The 21,872-nt window shown below is 35.5% G+C and overlaps 3 protein-coding genes across 8 annotated transcripts in view; 1 reads left to right on the top strand and 2 right to left on the bottom strand.

Moving 5' to 3' along the window:
- Positions 1–9,504, bottom strand: part of LOC109541069 (rho GTPase-activating protein 7) — a 30,042-nt gene extending 20,538 nt beyond the window's left edge. For both annotated transcript variants that reach the window (XM_019909756.2, XM_019909757.2), the window contains exon 1: positions 9,328–9,504. The gene's annotated coding sequence lies outside the window, so the exon portion shown is untranslated. The remainder of the gene's footprint in view (positions 1–9,327) is intronic.
- A 1,199-nt stretch (positions 9,505–10,703) lies between these two features.
- LOC109540958 (catenin alpha) lies at positions 10,704–16,288 on the top strand. Of its 5 annotated transcripts, none has more exons than XM_019909543.2 (12): positions 10,704–10,948; positions 11,308–11,616; positions 11,680–12,119; positions 12,182–12,328; positions 12,392–12,559; positions 12,856–12,888; positions 13,374–13,489; positions 13,544–13,847; positions 13,925–14,173; positions 14,227–14,476; positions 14,539–15,146; positions 15,206–16,288. In XM_019909543.2, exons 2-12 carry the CDS (start codon positions 11,310–11,312, stop codon positions 15,368–15,370), a joined length of 2,787 nt encoding a protein of 928 aa, XP_019765102.1. In that variant the 5' UTR covers positions 10,704–10,948; positions 11,308–11,309; the 3' UTR covers positions 15,371–16,288. The 5 variants fall into 5 exon arrangements, with proteins under 5 accessions (XP_019765102.1, XP_019765103.1, XP_019765099.1 ...); XM_019909540.2 differs by having other exon boundaries at positions 10,714–10,957; XM_019909542.2 differs by lacking the exon at positions 10,704–10,948 and adding an exon at positions 10,970–10,992.
- Positions 16,289–19,132: 2,844 nt separating this feature from the next.
- LOC109540960 (histone-lysine N-methyltransferase trithorax) overlaps positions 19,133–21,872 on the bottom strand; it is a 10,909-nt gene continuing 8,169 nt past the window's right edge. The window contains exons 6-8 of the mRNA XM_019909545.2: positions 21,380–21,536; positions 21,177–21,323; positions 19,133–19,435 (exon numbers count right to left, since the gene is read on the bottom strand). Coding sequence (XP_019765104.2) covers positions 19,262–19,435; positions 21,177–21,323; positions 21,380–21,536 — 478 coding nt within the window. The 3' untranslated portion in view covers positions 19,133–19,261. The remainder of the gene's footprint in view (positions 19,436–21,176; positions 21,324–21,379; positions 21,537–21,872) is intronic.

Genomic DNA, 21,872 nt, shown 5'->3' with positions numbered 1-21,872 from the left:
AAGCCACACGTGCTTGCGAAACGTCAAGAATAAATTCTACCGAACGACGGCCTAAAAACCCGAAAAACCCACTTGTTTCAAGGAATGGCCTCGAAAGTCTATCTCTTTTGATAATTAATAAAAAATATTGAATATTTATATGGCAGCAGTGCACCCGAGAAAATAAATAAGCATATATTTCCACGGGACTTATACAAAAATCGATCCTAAAATCTAATTATTTCGATGACGACAAAAATCTAGCTGCTATCTAATTCGTTTACCATTAGATAATATAACTCTGGGAACCTGATAAGAGGACATATCACAATTTGCTTTTAGGTAAAAACGTTTACTACCTCGCTAGTCGCTAGTTACCTAAGCATATATCAATAAAATAAGACCGGAAGCAAAAGCGCATTCCAATTTATGACTAGATTTAGATCGCTTCAAGATTCTGTGATAGTGCTGCGTAATATTTGGCAATTTGGCCTCCAATAACATATTCGCCAGGCGAGGTTCTGACTTTATTCGCAAAATGACCATCGAACCTCCAAACCTCTACTATTGAAAAAATAATCGCTCGTGGTCTTCAATAAATTATACTATTTTCTTTCCTGACCTCCAGTCACAGTGTGAAACAATTTTTTTTTGTACATCGTTTATTTCGTTACGTTTCGGCGAGACAACAACGCCATCATCACATTTCAAAATTCATTCAAACTTGTCTGGTCAGGAAAAACCTAAATAAATATAATTTTTACCAATTATGAGTTTGAATGAATTTTAAAGTCTGTAATCTAATAAACGATATACAAAAAAAAATTGTGTTTCACCCTGTAACTGGAGCCCAGGAAAGAAAATAATATAATAACAATAACACGCAGTCAGAACATTTGTTAAAACGAAATAATGTCACTATAAAAGGAATACATTAATTTCTTGATTGATATTTCTGATAACCAGAATCAACAAATTTCAGCGGGAACTGATGATGAACTGTGAATGAACAAGACAAAACGTCTGCAATTTCCGAACGAAAAATCTATGAGCTGTAAAAAACGTGAGTGAGTTCGTTTATCAATCGAGACTAGTCAATTGAACTTTGATGAGTGTTGTACCGGTTTGCTTAGCGAGAAAGTGTATCAGTTTATGGTATTGCAGTCCTATACCTACCATTATCATCATTCTGCGAGACCTAAATATGCGCATTTTCTAATTTTTTTGCCGAGGAAAAATTTTCTCTTGTCTGCAATTACCAGCTTAATAGGAGATTGTGAAGAGCAAACCTGTATTGTATTATACATTGTTTATCCGTTGATGCGTTGAGGTTGAAAATTCTGATACGAGATACCAAAAAGACAGATGATGCATTGTTAAACGCCAGTTCTCTTAGTTTTATGGTGGTCTATATTATAATAAAACCATGACATTTTATCTCAAGAGTTTCAGATAAATATTTGTTTTACGTGCTTCATTCTAATAATACCCCTACTGCTGAGCCCATAGTAGACATTTGTGATTTACACACGTGTTAAGGCATTCATGTACTTTTGTTAAATGAACCAAATTTAACGAAACCTCCTAAAATATTCCTGCAAAAAACTACCGGTTCGAGAAACTGGTAACACCTAAGGCAGAAGGCTAACAGTTAATGTATTGGCTAATTTGCTTACTAACAGGAAAAACGCAAGTTCTGAAGTCGCGGCTTAATGTCATAGCAATATCTAGCAAAATTGTTGAACCAACATGTGATAATAGTTGGTAGTTGATGTCAACTCGTACTCACTTGCAAATAAATTGTGAGGTAATTAATGTCAGGGAAGCCACACCACTAATCGAATACATTTAGGTGTATACGAGGCTTTTCATGTATTTATATGATAAGTTTTCAAGAATTGATTCGTATTTAAAATAGCCAAGGCCACCAGACACACAATAATTTTTAGTTCAGTCTGAAAGTTGTATTCCTTCAAAAGCAATAAATATGTGCTTCTCTCTTCATACTCTCACATCGATCGATAACAGCAATAGATAAAACCTCAATTTTTGCCGGATAATCTGCGAATAAGTACTGTGACTGACTATTGAAAAACTGAAAGTTATTTGGCAATTACTGCTGTTCAAATGTCCCATAAATTTTGTTTAACTCTTAGAAAATATACGTAAGAAGTCTATCTCTTTGTTCTTTCACTCAGTGCTTCGAACCTTCACATGACGTGAATCCCATATTGAATGTGAATCAATTCCGTATTCCGATTGTTAATTACTTAAAGCATGCTTTAAATCAAATGCACATTTGTTATGTGAAAAAAATGAGAACAAATATTTGAAACTCATAAACATTCAGTTGTCTCTGTTGGAAGCTCGAGAAGCACAAGATAAATTCTGTTGGCCGTGACAAAACCAACAGATTTTAATGTTTTTAGGCGGCGACCAAGCTTTGAACCCCTATACAAAACCCATTGTCTTATGAATATTAACTAAAATTATGGTTTTCTTGGGCGGGACATTACGATATTCAAATGAAGCAGTCGATGACATTTACATCAACGCCCAGTATTTAATTGTTATACAGTAGTGGCCAAGAATAACGAATCTGGAAACATTATTGTACGATTGTAATACCAGATGATGGGATCGCCGAATAATAATTATCCGTTTAAGGTCATCGATGGGTGAATGGTGTTCGTAATGACACAACTTGAAATGATCACATGTGGTTTGAAGTTAATCGCTAGGATACTTGAAAAACTATTAACTATTAACTCAAGCTACTGAAGACTACGAAGTCGTCCAGGTGTGAAATTTTACTGGTTTATGGAACCTTTCCGACAGACACCATAAAAATCTGGCGTTGTTATTCTAATTTGTAATGCCGGTAATATCTCAATAGGATCTCCGAATAATCTATATAATCCCATCATAAAAATGCCGAGAGTTTATTTTACACCGTTTTTATCAAAGCGTATTAATTATATACGTTTAGAAGTTATATCGGTGATAAAGCAGAAAATCTTGAATCATTTCAGGCCGAAAACCAGTTTTCTGTCATTATCTGTGTAGGGACATCAAACATTTCACGGAAAATTGTGGAAATATGTCCAGTATTTGATCACAAAGAAAACCTTCAGCAAAATCAGTCGCAGACCATTTCGAATGTAGGTCTTGCTAAGCGAGTCTCGTCTTAAGAAAACAACGATAGACATATATGTATATGATGATATATTTGATAGCCTATTACTTAGAAACAGTATAAATCATAATAAAAACTTGCTACCAGTCCAGTAAATATTCAAGTCCTCGTTTTAAAAGCTTACGTAATGTTTCCAAACTTGTTTTATATTAATTCAAAGTTGAAAACGGTGGTGATCACAGTGTTGTTGGTTGACCATTTTTAGAAGAATTGCTACGAAACAGTACTAAGGTGCGCTGCCACTCTCATTTTTATTTTTAATAGGTAGTAGCTTGGTACCACTCCACTCGCCTTTTTTATAAGACTTGTATTGAATTAGAACTTTGGTTCGGCAACCTTTCAATATCAACCAACATTTCATAAAGCATGCCACCAATGGTTCAAGCTAGTTAAAACCACCATTCTCAAGGAAGCTAAACACCAATAAGCCAGCATCTGTTTAAACCATATCAGCCGGAAATTCTTTGGTTGTTTGCTTAAATCTTTATCGTCATTTAGGCGTTAAAATTAAATATACTGAAGGACGTATCCTTCGAGAGGTCACCCAATTGCTCGGCATAGTTACCAAAATTTGTTAAACACCTGAAGACACACGGTGGCTCAAGAAGACCGTTATGTGGAAAAGTCGATTTCGGTTCACATTTTTTAAACGCCCATATACCATTTATGGTGACTTGCGATTCATTAAATCACTAGGTACAGTTTGAAGACACACCATCTTAGCTGTGATTTCCTAGAATTCTAAAGGAGTTCCTAAACAAACAATGAAAGTATCCTACTGTACACAGCCGAGTCATAAAACATCTTAAGGACATTTGTAATTATGTATTCTGGACGTAATTATTATTCATTATTAGTTTCGTTTTTGCTATGTGCTTACCTGCAAGTCAAAGCGTTTCTATTATTAAGATAAGATCAAAAACTGTTTGTTTATAAATGCAAGTTTATACTCTATGGTCGATACCATTTAGCAGGAAGAATGCAGGATCTAGAAAACAAACCACACTTTGTCCATATGGTTTAATCTTTTCCACATTGTTTCCTCAGTGTGCATTTAGTAAAAAATGTGTTTACTGCACTGGCAGTTAACGACCTGCTCTTAAAGATAATTACAAAATGGTGTACTATTTCCCAAAACTGTTAAGAATGCTAGAAAAATAAATGAGTGCTTAATTTAACAAGCATGTGGATTGGATCAAAGGATGCGGTTCTTGCAGTCAGAATCAACCATTCTATGTGCGTGTGTTAAGTAGGTAAGTATGGAAACACTTCAATTTTAAGCACATTAAAGTGGTTTATATTAAAATGCATACATTTCAATTGCACTAGATACTAATTCGCTTTTCATAATGGCCAAAAGCAGTGCTGATTTGCTTCATAGCCGAGTTTTAAGTTGAAATTTTGCCAATTAGATTTATACGAATAGAGCAGTACTATTGATTAAGTACTATCTTTTACCATAGAATATTGATAATGAATAATGACTATGCTGCTTCAGAATTTGATAAAATTTCCGGTAAGATCACTGGCAATTGTAGAAGGACACTGAGCAATCTGAGCAATGACCTCTGCATATGTACCATAAATCTTACAAACAAGCAAAAATATCCATGTTGGTTGCGTAATTAATACATGCAAACATGTTCTATTTAGGAGCTACATCGAAAATAACTTTCTGAACCCTTAAAGTTAAAGTTTGCTCATTATTTGTGCCCATATGACTGTTGTTCGGAACTAATTGTAAACCTATTGGGTAATTTAGGTGTGTGACCCACATGCTCGTTAAATGTGGCCAATTTTTTAAGGCGAAAGCATTTCCGTGAGATTCTCATCCTAACTGATGGATGGGATAGATTTCTCATATTTGGAGCTTTTAATGGGATTTCAATTAGCGCGAGTAGATTCAATAGACCTATACAAACTTTGTGTTTATTCAACTAAAAAAAAAAAAAAATCTGCGCTTAGTTAGTTACGATACGCACCGCAAATACCTAATGTTTGCCGTTAACGTATATTAAATGAAAGTAATCCATTGATAAAATTAGAGAGAAAAATATTGCTGATAGACGCCAGATAACGTTGAATAAACATCAGTACAAACTGCAATTTATTTGCAGAAACGCACGTTGTAGAACATAAAACGATTCGCGCTTAGATCAAAGCGGAAAATTTGTCATTGTGTGCCTGTAAAGGGTTTAGAATCAGGGCGCGACGTAAAATGCCCCACAAGTTAGAGATTGAGGCATCTGGTCTCTTATCCAGGTGCTTTCACGTTAGTAGAGAGTTAATAGTAGAGCCATCTTATTTAAAGTATTTATCCAATGAACATTACAGGTTCCATTAGAGAAGTGCTTCAAGGGGTAATAGGGGCTCACTTAGTGCGAGTAAAATAATGAAAACATTTTTTCCAAAATTTCCAGAAGATATTAACAGTTGAAAATCGAATGCCAACTTTGTTTTTAAATAGTCCCATTTTCGATTCGTAGCCGATTGGAATGCTTAACCGTTCGAAAAGCAAACTTACGGTCTTCTTCAAATTACGAAATTCTCTCTACAATTTTTTGATTAAAAGTCAGAGCGGCAATGATGTTTTTTGTCATTAATAGATGGATCATACCCAAATAAATACCGATGAAGGGCTACATTCCTATCACGTATGTAAGACACACAGAACACAAGGACACATTAAGCCAATGGTTGACTGAACACCGGTACGAAGCAACAGACATTGTTGCCATCCTTCTGAAAAAGTTTTCTAAAAACACCCCCAGAGGAATGAGGCCAATTTTGAATCACCCTGTATAGTGCAATTTCCATCACTTTTTACACTCAAATATTAAGGTCAATTAAGTCGTAAATATTTTGATTCGATATATAGTAGATATGAATTCGTTTTGAAATAAGCAGCTTTCCATAAACGGTGTCAACTGCAACTTTGTTACATCAGAACCAATTCAATTTATCAAAATGCCCGGGTGAGCTGAAGAGCGGGTGCAAGAACAGCACGTGCCATAAAAGGTGTGCTATGTAACATCTGTCCGGTCAAAAACCAAAATTGCTAATTTCGAAAGGTGCATAAAACCACAAACTGGTCAGCGGTTTTGATGATTTTCCATCTTTAATGAAAACATTTGTAAAAGCAGTGCCAGTACCAGTCAAATTTACAAAATAATTACGTAGAATATTAATTTTTTTTGTGAAAAACTGAAACATCTTCGCATAACTTATAGTATTGAGTATAAATATTCGACAATCATGAGGCAAAAGACTTATGTAATTAAAGAATCGGGCAGTTAAAAATGCCCATCTATCTTTCTAGCCAGGTTCCTTTTAAGAATTGTGCCCAAAAATGGTTCCAACACATGTTCCACTCATCAAAAGGAAAAGTCAAAGTTCACCGAAAATAATTCCCAGAACGGCATACCTGATGGCCCTCTTTATCTTGGTGCTTTGTGACGAAGGAATACCGAAAATGGGAACAATTTCTTGTCATTTAGCTGACTATGCAATTCCCTGATTTAATTTTTAATACTTGATGCCTTTCAGCGAAGATAAGTAATCTGCGGACCAGATGTGTTAACGTCTGCATAATGGTTTCGTTATATTCAATTTCAACTTTGATAGAGGAATTTTCTATTTGCTTTTACGCATTTACATTCTGTGTACAACTTCTTGCCACATATTTTTAATTCCGTACTTAATAGATCGTCTATTAAATTGTAATTTTGGGAATTTTATGTTTAAGCTTTATGTTCTTCGGATGTAGTTTATAGAAACAGTAAAATCAGTAAAATCAATCAAATTACGGCAGTCAGAAATCTTTTCTGCATTCAACACTTAAACCTTTTTTATTTAAATTTTACGGCCTTTTTCGTCCATGGAAAACAATGGGTACTTTGAGAGCATATTCCTGAGCCGTTGCATTGTATTCAATAATTGAAACATTTTTGCTCCAACGACCATTATAAATATAGTTTGAGGTTGACACTCCAAACATCTTGATCTTCACATTGATTAACTTCCTTTCAAAGTTGAGCTCTTCCGACATAATGATTCGAATTATAGTTAGAAAAAGTGCGGGGGTCTGAGAAAGCTAACATCTCATCATTTGTTTTCTTAGTCTCCACTGACTGCCACATGTGCCATTACTACAGTTAAAATGTGTCAATAACCTTTTTAATGAGGAATAGTTGCTTCAACTCCCAACAATGGAATAATAAAGCACTGCTTAGTGCAAAATAGGCATGCTTGCAATCTTGCTTTTAGCAATAATTTACAATAGTTATGCGAATCAGAGGCGTAAAATCTATACAAAGATTAGGTCCTAGGTTTATGTCAATTTTCCCATTGTTCTTTCTATTAATATTGCAATTGGAAACTTTCGGTAGTTGTGCGTTTGGATTAATCTCTGATGGAATATGCTTCACAAGAGGTTGAATCATGCTAATAATATGAATGATTAAACGCTATAGAAATATGATAAATACCTAATTCATCTCTGTTGTAACGGTTTTAGTACCCAGTATATTAATATTTTTAATTGCTGTATGGGAAAACAGGCATGAAGATGAGTTTAAATAGTGCTGACCCTAATTTATCTAAACGGAGGAGCTCGAATTAAATGTTCTTGTGTGAAATAAACAGAGCATTCATTTGCGTTTATTAGATAAATAGTTCAGTAACCCTAACAATTTTGTAACAGTTATTGTTTCCTATATATGTAGTTTTATTAGCGGTTATTTTATGGGCGCACTTAATCGTTGCACTTTGAATTTTTACGAAAAATATGTTTAAATGTCTATAGTAAACATAAATTTCTTGACTGGATTTGCTATCCAATTACAACGCATAATAAATTTGACAGGGCCTGCAGGTGAGTCTTAAATTGCCAATATGATATCGCTTAGCGCCGGAACTTTATGCCTATTATTTAATTTGACTACGCATATTCCTGCAGGTAGATAATTACAGATATAAATATTGAAACCACTCCTAGTAAAACATTTTGCCGCTATCATGTATCACAACACACCGACTTAATAAAATAACTATTAAGAAATGGCTTAAACCACCGTTATGTAAAATTATCCAACTGATAAAAGAAAATCATTTTTCAATGTTCGGCCTGTCAGGTAAGCGCAATATCTAATTACGAAAAAAAATTGGTAAAACCAATTTCGGATATGATTGACATGCAATTTTTCTATCATTAAACTTTGAACGGCACGTCTACAAAAAAAGAAAGCAACATGAAGATTATCGCAATTGAAATCGAATGTCGAATGTGAAATTCCGGTGAAGTCTGATCAATCTTGATAGTGCGTAGATGTTTTGTTGAAAATCGCTAAATTTTTGGTCTTACGGCTGCTGGTATGGACGCTGCTTATAAAGTAATCACTAATTGCGAAATCGGTTAGTTACTCTTTGATTTTTCTCAAAAACTGCTTACAGTTTCAGTTCAATCTCAGAAATTTTTATTAATTCGTATTAAGGAGCGCGAAGAAATTACTTTGCTTCCTTATTGCCTTATAGCAAATCAATTTTCATGCATATTCATACGTGTTAAGAGGAAGTAGCTAGTACCTAATCCATTCAGCTCAAATGTCAGCAATTGGAAGTTTTTCCTCAATAGGTGTTAGTCAAATCTTCCAACTAGAAATTAATTTCAGCCCCAAATCATAAATAATTCAACCGCGTTGAATGAAAGAAGGAATTATCACAAATTGTTTTTTAACGACGTTGTGCCGGACACCAGATTGATAGAGTATAATAGAGCCAAATGCGGTTTCCAGTTAGAAAACCCATAGTCGAAATGAAATTTAAATAATGATAAAACTCGAATGTGAAATGCTGGCTTAACCATCGTCGACCCTGAATTTGTTATCAAGTTAGAAACCATAAGAATTATTCAAATTTACTTAGTTGAGTATGTTAATTATGGTACCTGGGTCTCGAAAATCAACAATCTCTTTAGCACTTATGTCATCAAGCATCTTTTTTCAAATATTTTTGCAGTGGGTGTAGAGTTCAATTTGATATGCGCGCAAAAAATTGATAATTTGTTTTTGCTAAAAATCGACTGTTTTATTATTTATAGTTCCAGTATACATTATACAGATATTAAATAATAACTAGACTGTAGTTCAACTTACATAAATAATGAAAATCACTAATTAATTTGTAGTTATCATATCCAAAAAGTCACTACTCCATCGAGCAAATCACGAAAAATATAAAATATACGCAAGTTGAGCGTACCGGAAACCCTACGACGGCACGACCGAATCCTTAGCATAGAACTAACTGACTGAACACTGTTTGGTTGTTTGGTTGTTGAATCTACTTAGCGCGAGATTGGCATTGGGTGGAATTTTACAGTTTCTTCTTTTTTTTTCAATTTACTTACGGGTTTGTCTTAATAATTGAATTAAAATGTTCACACCCAAAACACCGTTTTACCCCGATAATGCACATATTTTCAGAGCCTCATTTAACGATTTATCTAATTTGTACAACTAAAATATTGAAAGAAAAAAAATCAGATAAAACTGGGTTTAATTTTGAGTTATTTTCCTGACTGCGTGTAATTGTTATTATATTATTTTCTTTCCTGAGCTCCAGTCACAGTGCAAAACAAAATTTTTTTTTTGTATATCGCTTATTTCGTTACGTTTCGGCGAGACAACAGCGCCATCATCAGATTTCAAAATTAATTCAAACTCATAATTGGTAAACATTATATTTATTTCCTGGCTTTCCTGGCTTGAAAATGGCCATATTTACCAATACTGTAAAATATTGTAAGCAATAAAAATTGTTTTATAATAAATTAATTGTAAAAAACGTAATCATTTTTAAGTGACCGATTGGTCAGTCTTAGACCGGTCGTCTTTTGGCAGCGGTTTCGTCCGCATTCATCACAAATCTCGCGAAAAGAAGATCAAGTTTTATTAAAATCTATCTAAGCGCTTTCCCGATATTGCAAAAAACTTAATTTAAGTTTAGTTAATGGATGTCGAAAATTGTCCGTTGGCAAGAGAACAGAAATAGTTTTCACAAAACAGTTTCACAAAAACAGCAAAGAACAATTTCTCGTTAATTTGACGAAAGAAGTAGATCTCTACTTTTAATGAATCCTGTTGAATTGACCCTCTATCCTTATCTATTTTCTTGTCACTTTCTCGATTTTTCCATGGTTACCGGAGTTTTTAATAATTTCGAAGCAACAGGTTTTTACATAATGTTAATTAGGCAAATTAACTTGAAAAACATTGTTGCCATCCTTCTGATATAGGTTTTTCAAACTTCTTAGTTTTGAATAACAGTTAATTTTTTTACCTAATTTTCCTGTACTCCAGACCGCCGCCAGAGCAATGACGCCAATTCTAAATCACCCTGTATGTTCATCACATAGTATCAGCGGCGCCATCTCGGACGTCCGTTCTAAAGCTGGCTTGAGATGATTATCCATGAAATAAAGATCGCATTTATCGACCTTTTGGTAATGAATGTATTATTCTATGGGCCTGCGTGAACCGTAAACCAGTCAACGTTAGCCATTAAATAAATAAAGTAAGCAATCGAGACGTAAATGAAAGCTGGTGTTTGTGTAAATATAATATAGACGTATTACCTTTATTTTTTCAGTTTTTAAAGGTGAATCAAGTTGGTACTGTAAATTCGTTTAGTGTTTTGTGTAACGTAAGCATCCAGAGTTGTGTAGTGAATAGTTAAGAAGTGCTGGTTATTAATCATCTTTAAGGAGTAATACAGGTAGGAGTGGTATGTGAATAATCACAGGATTGGAATCATACCAGGTTGGTTCATGTTGCTATCTCACATTTATGTCGGCTGATTGTGGAAATTCTTGAATTTAGGCGGATATCGCCTTGATCACAACATATGTGCTTCATGTTCAGTCTCGCCTTTCAACAAGAATCTTACTTTTAGTCCTCAAAAAGTGTTACTTCGAAATTAAATTCCTCAATCTTCAATTGTCTCACACGACACGCTCCAATAGGTACGAATAGGTTAGCAGGATGAATCATTTTTCCAAGATAAAGAAAGTGCATGATTCAGAATACTTATCAGAATCAATAGACTGAAATTGATTGAAGTCATACATCTTCTAGCCATGACGATGACTACAACTCTCACGATGGGTGACCAGTTTGGACTCAAATGGGATCCGAAAAACCTAGAAATAAGGACCATGTCAGTGGAAAAAACTCTGGAGCCTTTGGTACTTCAGGTGACAACTCTAGTGAACACCAACGGCCCTTCGAAGAAAAAGAAGGGCAAGTCCAAGCGAGCCAATGCTTTAGTGCAGACGGTTGAAAAAGCAACGGAGAATTTCATCGAGAAAGGTGAACAGATCGCCTACGAAAATCCTGATATTACCCAGGAAATGTTGGCTGCTGTTGATGAAGTCAGGAAAACTGGTAAGTGGAGGACAAGGAGCCACTATCGGTTCCATCTTAATCTCAATCTCATCTTGTTCACAGGTACTCAGATGAGCAGAGATGCTCGCGAATTCTCTGAGGACCCTTGCTCTTCGATAAAGCGTAGCAATATGGTAAGGGCAGCTCGAAATCTGCTATCAGCAGTGACTCGTCTGCTTATCCTAGCGGACATGGTGGATGTCCATCTTTTGCTCAAGTCCCTTCACATCGTGGAAAACGATCTGGAGAAACTGAAAATGGCTTCAAGCAATGATGAGTTGCTTAATAACATTGAAACATTCAGACACAACGCTAATGAGCTGATGAATCAAGCTGCTAAAAGGCAGCAAGAGCTCAAAGATCCACATCTCAGGGATGATTTAGCTGCAGCAAGGGCAGTGCTCAAGAAACATTCGACTATGCTGCTCACAGCCTCAAAAGTTTATGTTCGTCATCCGGAACTTGCCGCAGCCAAAGCCAACAGAGACTATGTTTTAAAACAGGTAAGATCTGACGCTCGATTGAGTCGCATTTCAGTAAATGGAGTAAGAAAGAGCATCTTTAGGTGTGTGAAGCAGTAAATACGATTAATGATGTGGCACAAGGCCGGGCCCCTCCAGCTGCAGGACCTTATGATGGGCCAGGGGAATTAGCTGCAGCACTTGACGACTTTGATGAGCACATTGTTATTGAACCTCTTGCATATAATGAGGTAACACGCATTATTGTGCAGGCATGTATAGAGAACAACCTAAGTCCAGATGTTTGATTTTAGGTGCATACTAGACCGTCTTTGGAGGAACGTCTGGAAAGTATAATCAGTGGTGCTGCGTTGATGGCAGATTCCAGTTGCACTCGAGACGATAGACGGGAGCGCATTGTTGCTGAGTGCAATGCAGTTCGTCAAGCTCTCCAAGATTTGCTTTCTGAGTATATGTCTAATGTAAGTATTTCCTGCCGCGATTTTAAATGTTGACAATTCCTTTATTATCAGTGCTTTATTGAGACTCTTAACAAACATTGTGTTATTCGGCATTATTTCTGGTGTTTGGTTCTTGTTTTAATTTAGATATGCAAAAAGCACAGGTAATAACTATGATATCTGTATCAGATTCACATTTAGAACTCATGAGGATTAAATTGTTTTTACTGCTTTAAAAAGTTAATGGAATCGCATTTTCATGGGTTCTGTCTAATAGTGTGTTGGCCAGATAGTAAGAATAATTTTTGCTTGTGTAGCAGTTGGAGGTGCTTCGGGGAATCACAGGCCGGGTAAATATAATTTCCTAACTGTTTTGATGTTAAACGTTAAGAACTCATCTTTCTTCGTCATCTTTGAGCGCGCCGGAATGTGTTATAGTTTTAATATGTTTTCTGCTAGTCTACATGTTTTCTTGGCTGACATATTCCCAGTTCTAGTTTTAGGCAGCAAACGTCGAAAATAAGGGGTTGTCAATACAAAAGAATTAATGTTGACTAGTTTTTGTCGCACACAGATGTTACTGTAAAAATTGATCAACTTGCCAATTGACATTGAATTGCTATGAAACTAAGTTCTAACCCATCACGACGCTAATCGAATATGAACATCTGTGTTGGTGTCTGATTAGATACACATTTGGTCACTGCAATCGTCGAATCATATTAGTTTTTTATTTTCCCCTTGTTTCATTGTATGAATCTCTGTTTTTCCATCACTATTGGTGTCGATTTCCGAAAGAAAAACTGTTAGTGGTAAATGGCCATTTCTTTTCTAGATGGGCAATAAAGATAAAACCGAGAGCTTGGGTAAAGCTATTGATAACATGAAAGGGAAAACAAAAGATCTCAGGAGACAGCTGAGAAAAGCTGTTGTGGATCATATTTCCGACAGGTTTGTGCATTGTTATGTTTCGTTGAATGAAAGTTGACTGATTTTCAATTACAGTTTTATGGAAACGAGCATCCCACTGCTGATTTTAATCAAAGCAGCGCAAAATGGCGATGAGAAGCAAGTGGAGGAATATGCAGGAGTCTTCACGGAGCATTCCAACAAATTAGTCGAAGTAGCCGCCTTGGTTTGCAGCATGTCAAGCCATGAAGATGGCGTTAAAATGGTACGTTATGCTGCTGCCCAAATCGACTCGCTGTGTCCGGAAGTAATCAACGCAGCCAGAATTCTAGCTGCTAGACCCAGAAGTAAGGTCGCTCAAGAAAACATGGATGCCTTTCGACTTACGTGGGAAAATCAGGTAAATGGGGCGAATGTTAATATTTTAGGAAATATTAACTTTTGCTAGCTAGGGCTAACTGGACTTGTTGCATTCAGGTGCGTATCTTGACCGATGCCATTGACGATATTACAACAGTAGACGACTTCCTGGCTGTGTCGGAAAATCATATTCTGGAAGACGTAAACAAGTGTGTGTTAGCTTTGCAAGAAAATGAGGCAGACACTTTGGAAAGAACTGCAGCTGCAATTAGGGGACGCACTGGTAGGATCGGAGTAGTGGTCGCAGCAGAAATGGACAACTACGAACCTTGCATTTATACGAAACGTGTGTTGGAGGCGGTTAAGGTAAGATTTTAAAAGTTATGAAGTTGCAGATGTGTATGAAATCGACTTTTTAGGTTTTAAATGATCAAGTAATGCCAAAGTTCACCCAAAGAGTTCAAGTAGCGGTCCAGGCCATTGTGAACAGCCAACAGGGACAACCTTCGAAGGAGTTGGATGAAAACGAATTTATTGACGCTTCGCGCTTAGTATATGATGGTGTACGGGAAATTCGCAGAGCCGTTCTAATGAACAGAGCCGATGAAGATTTGGATCCTGAGGATGTAGAGTTGGACGAAAACTACACTCTGGAAACGAAGAGTAAATGTATGCATTTGTTGTCTTATTTAATTGTCAGTTCGTTAAATATAATGTTTCTGTTCAAACAGCGAGTGCTCATACTGGTGAGCATGGAGTAGATGAGTACCCAGAAATTAGTGGAATTACCACTGCTCGTGAGGCCATGGGTAAAATGCCGGAAGAAGACAGGAAGAAAATTCTTCAACAAGTGGAATACTTTAGAAGTGAAAAGTTGAAATTCGATCGAGAAGTGGCTAAATGGGACGACACAGGCAACGATATTATTGTCTTAGCAAAACACATGTGTGTCATCATGATGGAAATGACGGATTTCACGAGAGGTAGAGGCCCTCTGAAGACCACTATGGATGTAATAAATGCAGCGAAGAAAATTTCGGAAGCCGGTACAAAGCTGGATAAACTGACTAGACAGATAGCTGAGCAATGCCCTGAGAGTTCTACCAAGAAAGATTTGTTGGCGTACCTTCAAAGAATTGCATTGTATTGTCATCAGATGAATATTACTTCTAAAGTCAAGGCGGACGTCCAAAATATCAGTGGTGAACTAATTGTGTCTGGACTCGATAGCGCCACGTCTCTAATTCAAGCTGCCAAAAATCTGATGAACGCTGTTGTCTTAACAGTTAAAGCTTCGTATGTTGCTTCTACCAAATACCCAAGACAAGGAACTGTTGCGGTAAGATCTAGTTATGCAGAGATGTTAGATATATGTATATGTTTATTTATTTTTTGCAGTCGCCAATTGTTGTATGGAAAATGAAAGCACCGGAAAAGAAACCATTGGTGAGACCTGAGAAACCCGAAGAAGTTCGTGCCAAAGTTCGCAAAGGTTCACAGAAGAAACTGCAGAATCCAATCCATGCCCTTTCAGAATTCCAAAGCCCCACCGAATCAGTATAGATTTCTACAAAACCCTACATTTTGGTAACTAACTGTTTTGTGACCGACAAAGTGTCGAGTGGTAGATGTGGAGGTTACTAGCCATTGCTAGGATATCTTCTTTAAGGCTATGCGCTCACCAGTAATAGAATTTCCGTGCATTTCTGGCAGTGAATCACAGAAAATCTACTTCTTGTATTTCTTTCAGACTGCACAAAATTGGATAGATCCTATTCTCTGATGGCAGAAGGTAATTTTGATTTTATAAAACTTTATCTGAGTACTCTTAAACTGAGCAACAATAGTTCATAAATGTAAGATTTTTCAGGTGGCTGCAATTGATTTTCAAATTTAAATTAAATTTCTTACAACCTCTAAACCTTCTAGTTTAGAATGCTTCAAGTTTTTTTTTAGTTTGAAATATGAAGATATCTCAAATCTCAACAAGCACGTACTGGTATTTTTTGAGCGTATAGCCTTAAACAGACATTGTGTAGCAATCCGTATAAACATTAGTTGGGTATTGTACATTTGGGTTTCATTCATTTAAGCAGTAGATATAAGTCTTAAAACAATATTTATTCGTAAAGTCGTTTAGGATTTAGCTCGAGACTGATAAATCCGGAACGAATTTGAATACCTCTTCAGTATTCCATATATTCGATGCTTTTATCGATTACATCGTACATTTTTCACTGAACTTGGGAGGTTTATTCTGTATTTTATACAAACGCATTTAGAATCGTAAAAACAATTTTGTTCGGTGTGCACGACGTGTAGTTAACCGAACAAGTCGAATTTATGATCAGGTTGTCTCCCAATAAATTATACAAATTAACGTTCCACTATGTTCGTCTATACAGGAAAGCTTAGTTATTTTTATTGAACGTTTATTTTATACTGTATTATTTACACAAAATAAAATTGTATTTGAATAAATGTATGTGGTTTTTTTTGTTCGGTGTGATTCCTTTTCGCAGATCAAAATTGCTAATCATATCCACCAGCACAATTTGCTGGTGGATATGATTAGCAAACTGGGGATGGAGCTCCACATCGTTTTTTTTATAAGATCGGGGTTAGGCAGCACTAGGATGAAGGAATTGTAAAAAAACAACAATAAAACGCATGTAATATTTTCTTCTGAAATAGTAAATACATGTTTATAGCACAGCTGCTTAAGAAAACGACACATTGAATTATTAAGCACCAAAATGGGTACGATTAGCGTATTAAAATATAATTTACAGATTTTAAGACACTAAATTATCCCATTAACAACCAATCATTATACTACCTATGAAGGCCTCATATCACACGGTAGATAATTCCTACCTTTGGGATTTATATTGATATGTTCATATTGTCATTCATATATTAAAGCTAAAAATCTATGAGTGTTGAACAGTTCATTTAATGCCGTGATGTAACCAAAACTATTTTTCTTAAACATTTATAATGAAACTGACTAACGTTACGCAAATATCTGATTTTGTTCTTTAACATACTATGAATGCTGAATATAGTATAAAAATCTAGAATTTACAATAATAAGAGTAAATCAGAAACAAAAGTCAGATATTATTGAATAAAATTATTAAAGCTTTGTGAGTAAAATGATAAAGATCATTAGAGGGTATAAAAAGTTAAAAGTACCTATTGCGTAAAATGTGTGATGCATTCAAGTGTTAAATGTGAGAAGTAAGTTACATTACGTCTAATGTTAATGTCATTTAAAATCCTATCTATCTGAGAAACAAATGTTAATTCATATTCATATAAACTGTACACTATTTCCTAGAAGATAAGAAAACTTCTTATTTTGATTACTTTACAAAAATAAGATCATAAAATGTATATAGAGCTTCTGTCTAAACATGTATTTATCTTTTATACAAAAATAAATAATAAATATCGAAATTTACAAATATAATCGTTCCAAAATTATTTTTTTTTATCAAAACACACTGTAAATACACAAAAAAGACCAGCAAACTTATACACAGAATCATGCCCTACACATAAAACTAAAATGACAACCTACCACTGAGAAAGGGCAAAATAACGATTTCGGACATAATTCGGTGATAGTTTTTCTAAAAGTAAAGCATTTCAAGCTAGCTCTCCAAATGAGAAAACTATGCAACATATCACATCAGATATTTTATTTTAAACGGTAGCCGAAAGGACGCTTGATTGCTCATGCTTTATTTACATTTTTGGACAATCGGGGCAAATACATTACAATATACTTCACTGGGCCGTAACTATAAAAACAATACAATGTAAGCATGTTCAATATTTCGGATTCCATTTGGCTACCACAACAAGGTGAAAAACTAAGGGAGCACCTCCACGGCCGATGGCACAAATGCATTAAAATTCACAGCCGAACTTACAAAATTTCAAATACTGACTTTACAAATTCCTATCTATCCTATTTTAAACATGATTTGCTTTAAAGAACCGTGTAGGTGCTTAGCGGGGACAACTACTCTGTACAGGAAAATACACATTTTTACAATTAGAATGATACTCAGACAATTACACACATCTTGCAAGAATATGGCAACTCTAATTTACAAATACGAAAAGCAGAAAGTCAGGCAATACAAGTAAAATTATCCAAGCTTGAAAAAAGAAATAATCAAACACCAACACCTTAACATTCTTTGGGTCATGTATGTTACAATGCTGCAATACGTATATATTCGGAATTTTTGGTCAATTTGAGGATAAAAAGTAGCAGATTCTTCATAAAATTATTACAGCAATGTACGGAAGTTGATTTGTGTAAAACAATTCTCAAGAAATTTAACAAAAAATCGCCTCACTTGAGTATAAAAATATTAAAAGTGCTTCCGTATATTCCATATGACTGATATATTTCGCAGAAAACGTAAAAAGAGAATAAATTATTATAGCGAATATCTCAAATTGAACCGATCCCTTTCAATTTGAAGGCAAAAAAGGCCACTTTTCAAATGGGCATTGTAAATATGTACCATTAATGTTGGTTCAATAAAGATGGTGTTTCAGAAACACTGATGGAAATCAATTATCTTAAATACCGTGCTCATTAAAAAAATAAAAGTTTACTCAAACCCAATTTATATATTGGGTTTGGATAAATCCGTAGATTCTAGATCAGTGATTCCTATTACACCTATTCTTGTCGCGGCACACTAAAGAATTTTATAATTTGACGACACAGAAAAATAGTTAATGATAACAATTTGGAATTTGATTTTCATATTTTTGGTTACACAAGTAGTTATTTTTAAAATTGCTATAAATATCTATTCCTGTGAAAATAATTTGTAAATTATATTACTTCTTAATGTTAACAAATTTATATGCTTTTATTGATACCTTTTTAATTGAAACTTTACTCGTTATAAAAAAGCCCACAAGTGCCTCAGCACAGTGGTTTAAAATCACTGCTCCAGATAAACTTAATTGTTCTGAAGATAATAGATAAAATCAAACGGAAGCAACGATAAGACTTATGACATAAAAAGCTTTCTTGAATGTATTTCTTATTTTAATATAAACAATGTTCCTGCGTTTCAGTCATTTATTTAGAATATCACAATTTAGTCAATTTTCTTAAAAACGTTCTGCTGACTAGAGTTCTTTCGCGTAGGCAGTTGTTGCTACGCAAGTTTTAGGACTAACTTGAATTTAGTCCCATCAACTGCCTACACGAACAAAAACTGATGATGATGGAAAAGCACCGAAACGTTTTTAAGAAAATTGACTAAATTGTGATATTCTAAATAAATAACTGAACCCCAGAAACATTGTTTATATATAAATAAACAAAGCAGTAAAAATGGACTTTTGAATTAAAACTCAATTGACTACATGTGGTTGCAAAACTATCGAACCCACTTCACTCTACCTTAATTGTTAATTAAGAAATTTACGACATCGCTTGGCCCCACAGGTGCATGGTATCTTATCTTCTTCGAATGGAAACTTATAGTCATAAGTCAATTCCTCGCCACTGAGGATTCTTCTTAGAGCGAAGATTATGATGTGCTTATGACCAACGATTTCCACAACTTTCGAATAACAGTTAGGCTGAAAGTGGAATTACAATTCAGTTCTTCGTTACACAATTATACAAATACAATCATCTGAAGCCGGACACACACTTCATTATTTTTCATCGGTTTGGAGTGTCGTGGCGAATCCCTGAACATTTTAGCGCCCCATACACGAGCGAAATATAAGTTCGAAGAAATATCGGTGCGTTAATGGTTAATCACGAGCCAGATACAACTCGATGCGAATTTCGTACAAAATAAATCTGCAGATCTGGACTTGCGGGGGTTAGTGGGTACGGGCGAATACTATTATCAGATATTATTGCCGCCTAAGCAGTCATGCTATTGCCATATTTCCGCGTCTTAAAGAAAATACATATTCAGATAAAATTTAACGGTAGACATCGGTACAGATTTCAGATATAGTGTATGTTATAATTCAAGCAATGGGCAAGAGGTGATGATGGAAAATTTGGCTATAGAAATCTTGGAAGATGATGAGATAGTAGCTAATGTCGCAGGAGAAAATCACTACTTCGATTACGAAGACGAAGCTTTTCCGAAAATACCCAGTAAATAGGCGGTCGATTAATTTAATTTGTGCCTACGTTGGGCCGAAGAAAATGAATTGCCACTGTATGAAGTGAAGACGGTATATAGAATCAGACCGTATATGTGCAGACTAGGCCATATGTTCAAGCGCAATGATGTTTACATTTTCAATTGTTAACTGCAAAAATTGTCGTAAAAATAGTTTGTTCTTGTTAAAGGCGATGCTAAATACCATATATTTCAGATATGAAATTACAAAAGTAAATCAGATGCAGTCATTAATAATATAAGCTCAAATTTAAAAATATAGGTTTTACGAACAACTGTATGAGCGAATAAAATAGGTTGCCCAGAACAGCCGGTGTTTAACTAACAGAACACATCTGTATGTTTCCCAGAATTTGCAGTATTTTACTAAAAAAGTGGTAGATCAATTTGCCTTTTTAACGTTGGTTTTAATTAGTTCGGTTTGTATCGTTTGATTGTTTTTCTATAATTATGTATTTACTTGTTTTAACAACAACGTGCTTATAAAAAAATCTTAGCGTTTATTCGATTTTTAATTTTTTTTGTCTCATTTTTCCCTATGGCTGCCGACGCCCTTCCAGTCTATAGTCTCTAGTCTACCCACTATCTTCTCATTTTTTTGCGTAGATTTTCTAAAAACACTATGATGCCAGCACAATTTTAAACACTTAGTTTAACTAATCTGCTCTGCCAGACCACTGGAAGAATCGGCATTCGTGCTTGGTATGTTAATTAGTGGACAGGAAAAGATTTAATTCGTCCGATCTGGATCTGTCGAATCAAATCTCTACGTATCTGAACTGTACGGATAATCTGCCCGCGTATGGGGCGCTTTTCGCTTGCATACTAGTCATCGCGGTTCAACCCGGCATTTACTTTTCATTCGCCTTCTTGGGTTTACCCCAGGAAGAGAACACCAGCAGCGCGTGTTAAGCAAACAACGAACAAATGCAAAATGGGTCAAATAATGGCTGTTAAGGCGAAAAGCCTATTAATTTATTGAATGAACTGAAAATCGAGCGGGCAGCTTGGTTCAACTACTGAAGGATGGATTTTAATAAAATCCATCAAAGATATTTGCTTAGTTTCTTGGCCGTGCATCAACGATACAGAACGATAATCGATGAAGCCTCGAAGGTTTTGTCGACACGAACTTATGAAAAATAAACGAAGTCTGTGGCTGACTTTACACTTACATCACATGAATGGTTGATAAATCTGGCGGCATTACCCTTCATTGTGGCATCAACCACAAAATTGTCGTCAACCCTGAACATGTAGCAACCAATTCCTTTGGAATTGTAGAACTTTTCGCGTTTATCGGTTAGTATTGACCTTATCACCTGCAAATATTTCATATGAATAATAAAATGTGTACTGGGCGAAACCTAACTATTACCTCTCCTGCATATTCGATGACCATCTCGCCTGGTTCGATGTCTCTCAAGCAAAACAAACCCTTTCCGTGAATTCGTGATCTGTAAACACCGACAGAGTATCTTGATGTCAGTTTCAGGTTTTTAAACTTCATTGCCATGGGGAAATTGTTCACTCTTCTAAATAGAAAAATGATGATGATGAAATTACAATGGAGATTCAAATACCGATATTCTGGGGTATATACAAGACATGCCTGACTACATATGGCAACGCCATCAAAAAAGAAAAAAGGGCTTCATGGAGGAAGGCATGCAAGGATTTCCAAGATATGCCGAGCTACGCCAGACTCTATAAAGCACTCGCAAAAGAACCACAGCAAAAAGTGGGCTCCCTGATAAAACCAGAGGGAGGATACACAACGACAGAAGAGGAGTCTCTAGAGCTTATGCTTAAGACTCACTTTCCTGGATCAATACTGGGAACAGGCAGAGAACAGGAGATATCGGTGATCT

The sequence above is a fragment of the Dendroctonus ponderosae genome, unplaced genomic scaffold, assembly GCF_020466585.1.
Source record: "Dendroctonus ponderosae isolate FM_Combo_2020 unplaced genomic scaffold, Dpon_F_20191213v2 Dpon_F_20191213_1, whole genome shotgun sequence".
Classification (NCBI taxonomy): Eukaryota; Metazoa; Arthropoda; class Insecta; order Coleoptera; family Curculionidae; genus Dendroctonus; species Dendroctonus ponderosae.
This window is presented reverse-complemented; position numbering and strand designations above follow the sequence as displayed.

Excerpts from the sequence above, each read along its gene's own strand:
- LOC109540958 (XM_019909543.2), top strand. The coding sequence starts at position 11,310 with ATGACGATGACTACAACTCTCACGATGGGTGACCAGTTTGGACTCAAA. Across the intron at positions 12,120-12,181 it reads GAGACTATGTTTTAAAACAG|GTGTGTGAAGCAGTAAATAC; the intron begins GTAAGATCTGAC and ends GAGCATCTTTAG. Across the intron at positions 13,490-13,543 it reads GTGGATCATATTTCCGACAG|TTTTATGGAAACGAGCATCC; the intron begins GTTTGTGCATTG and ends TTTCAATTACAG.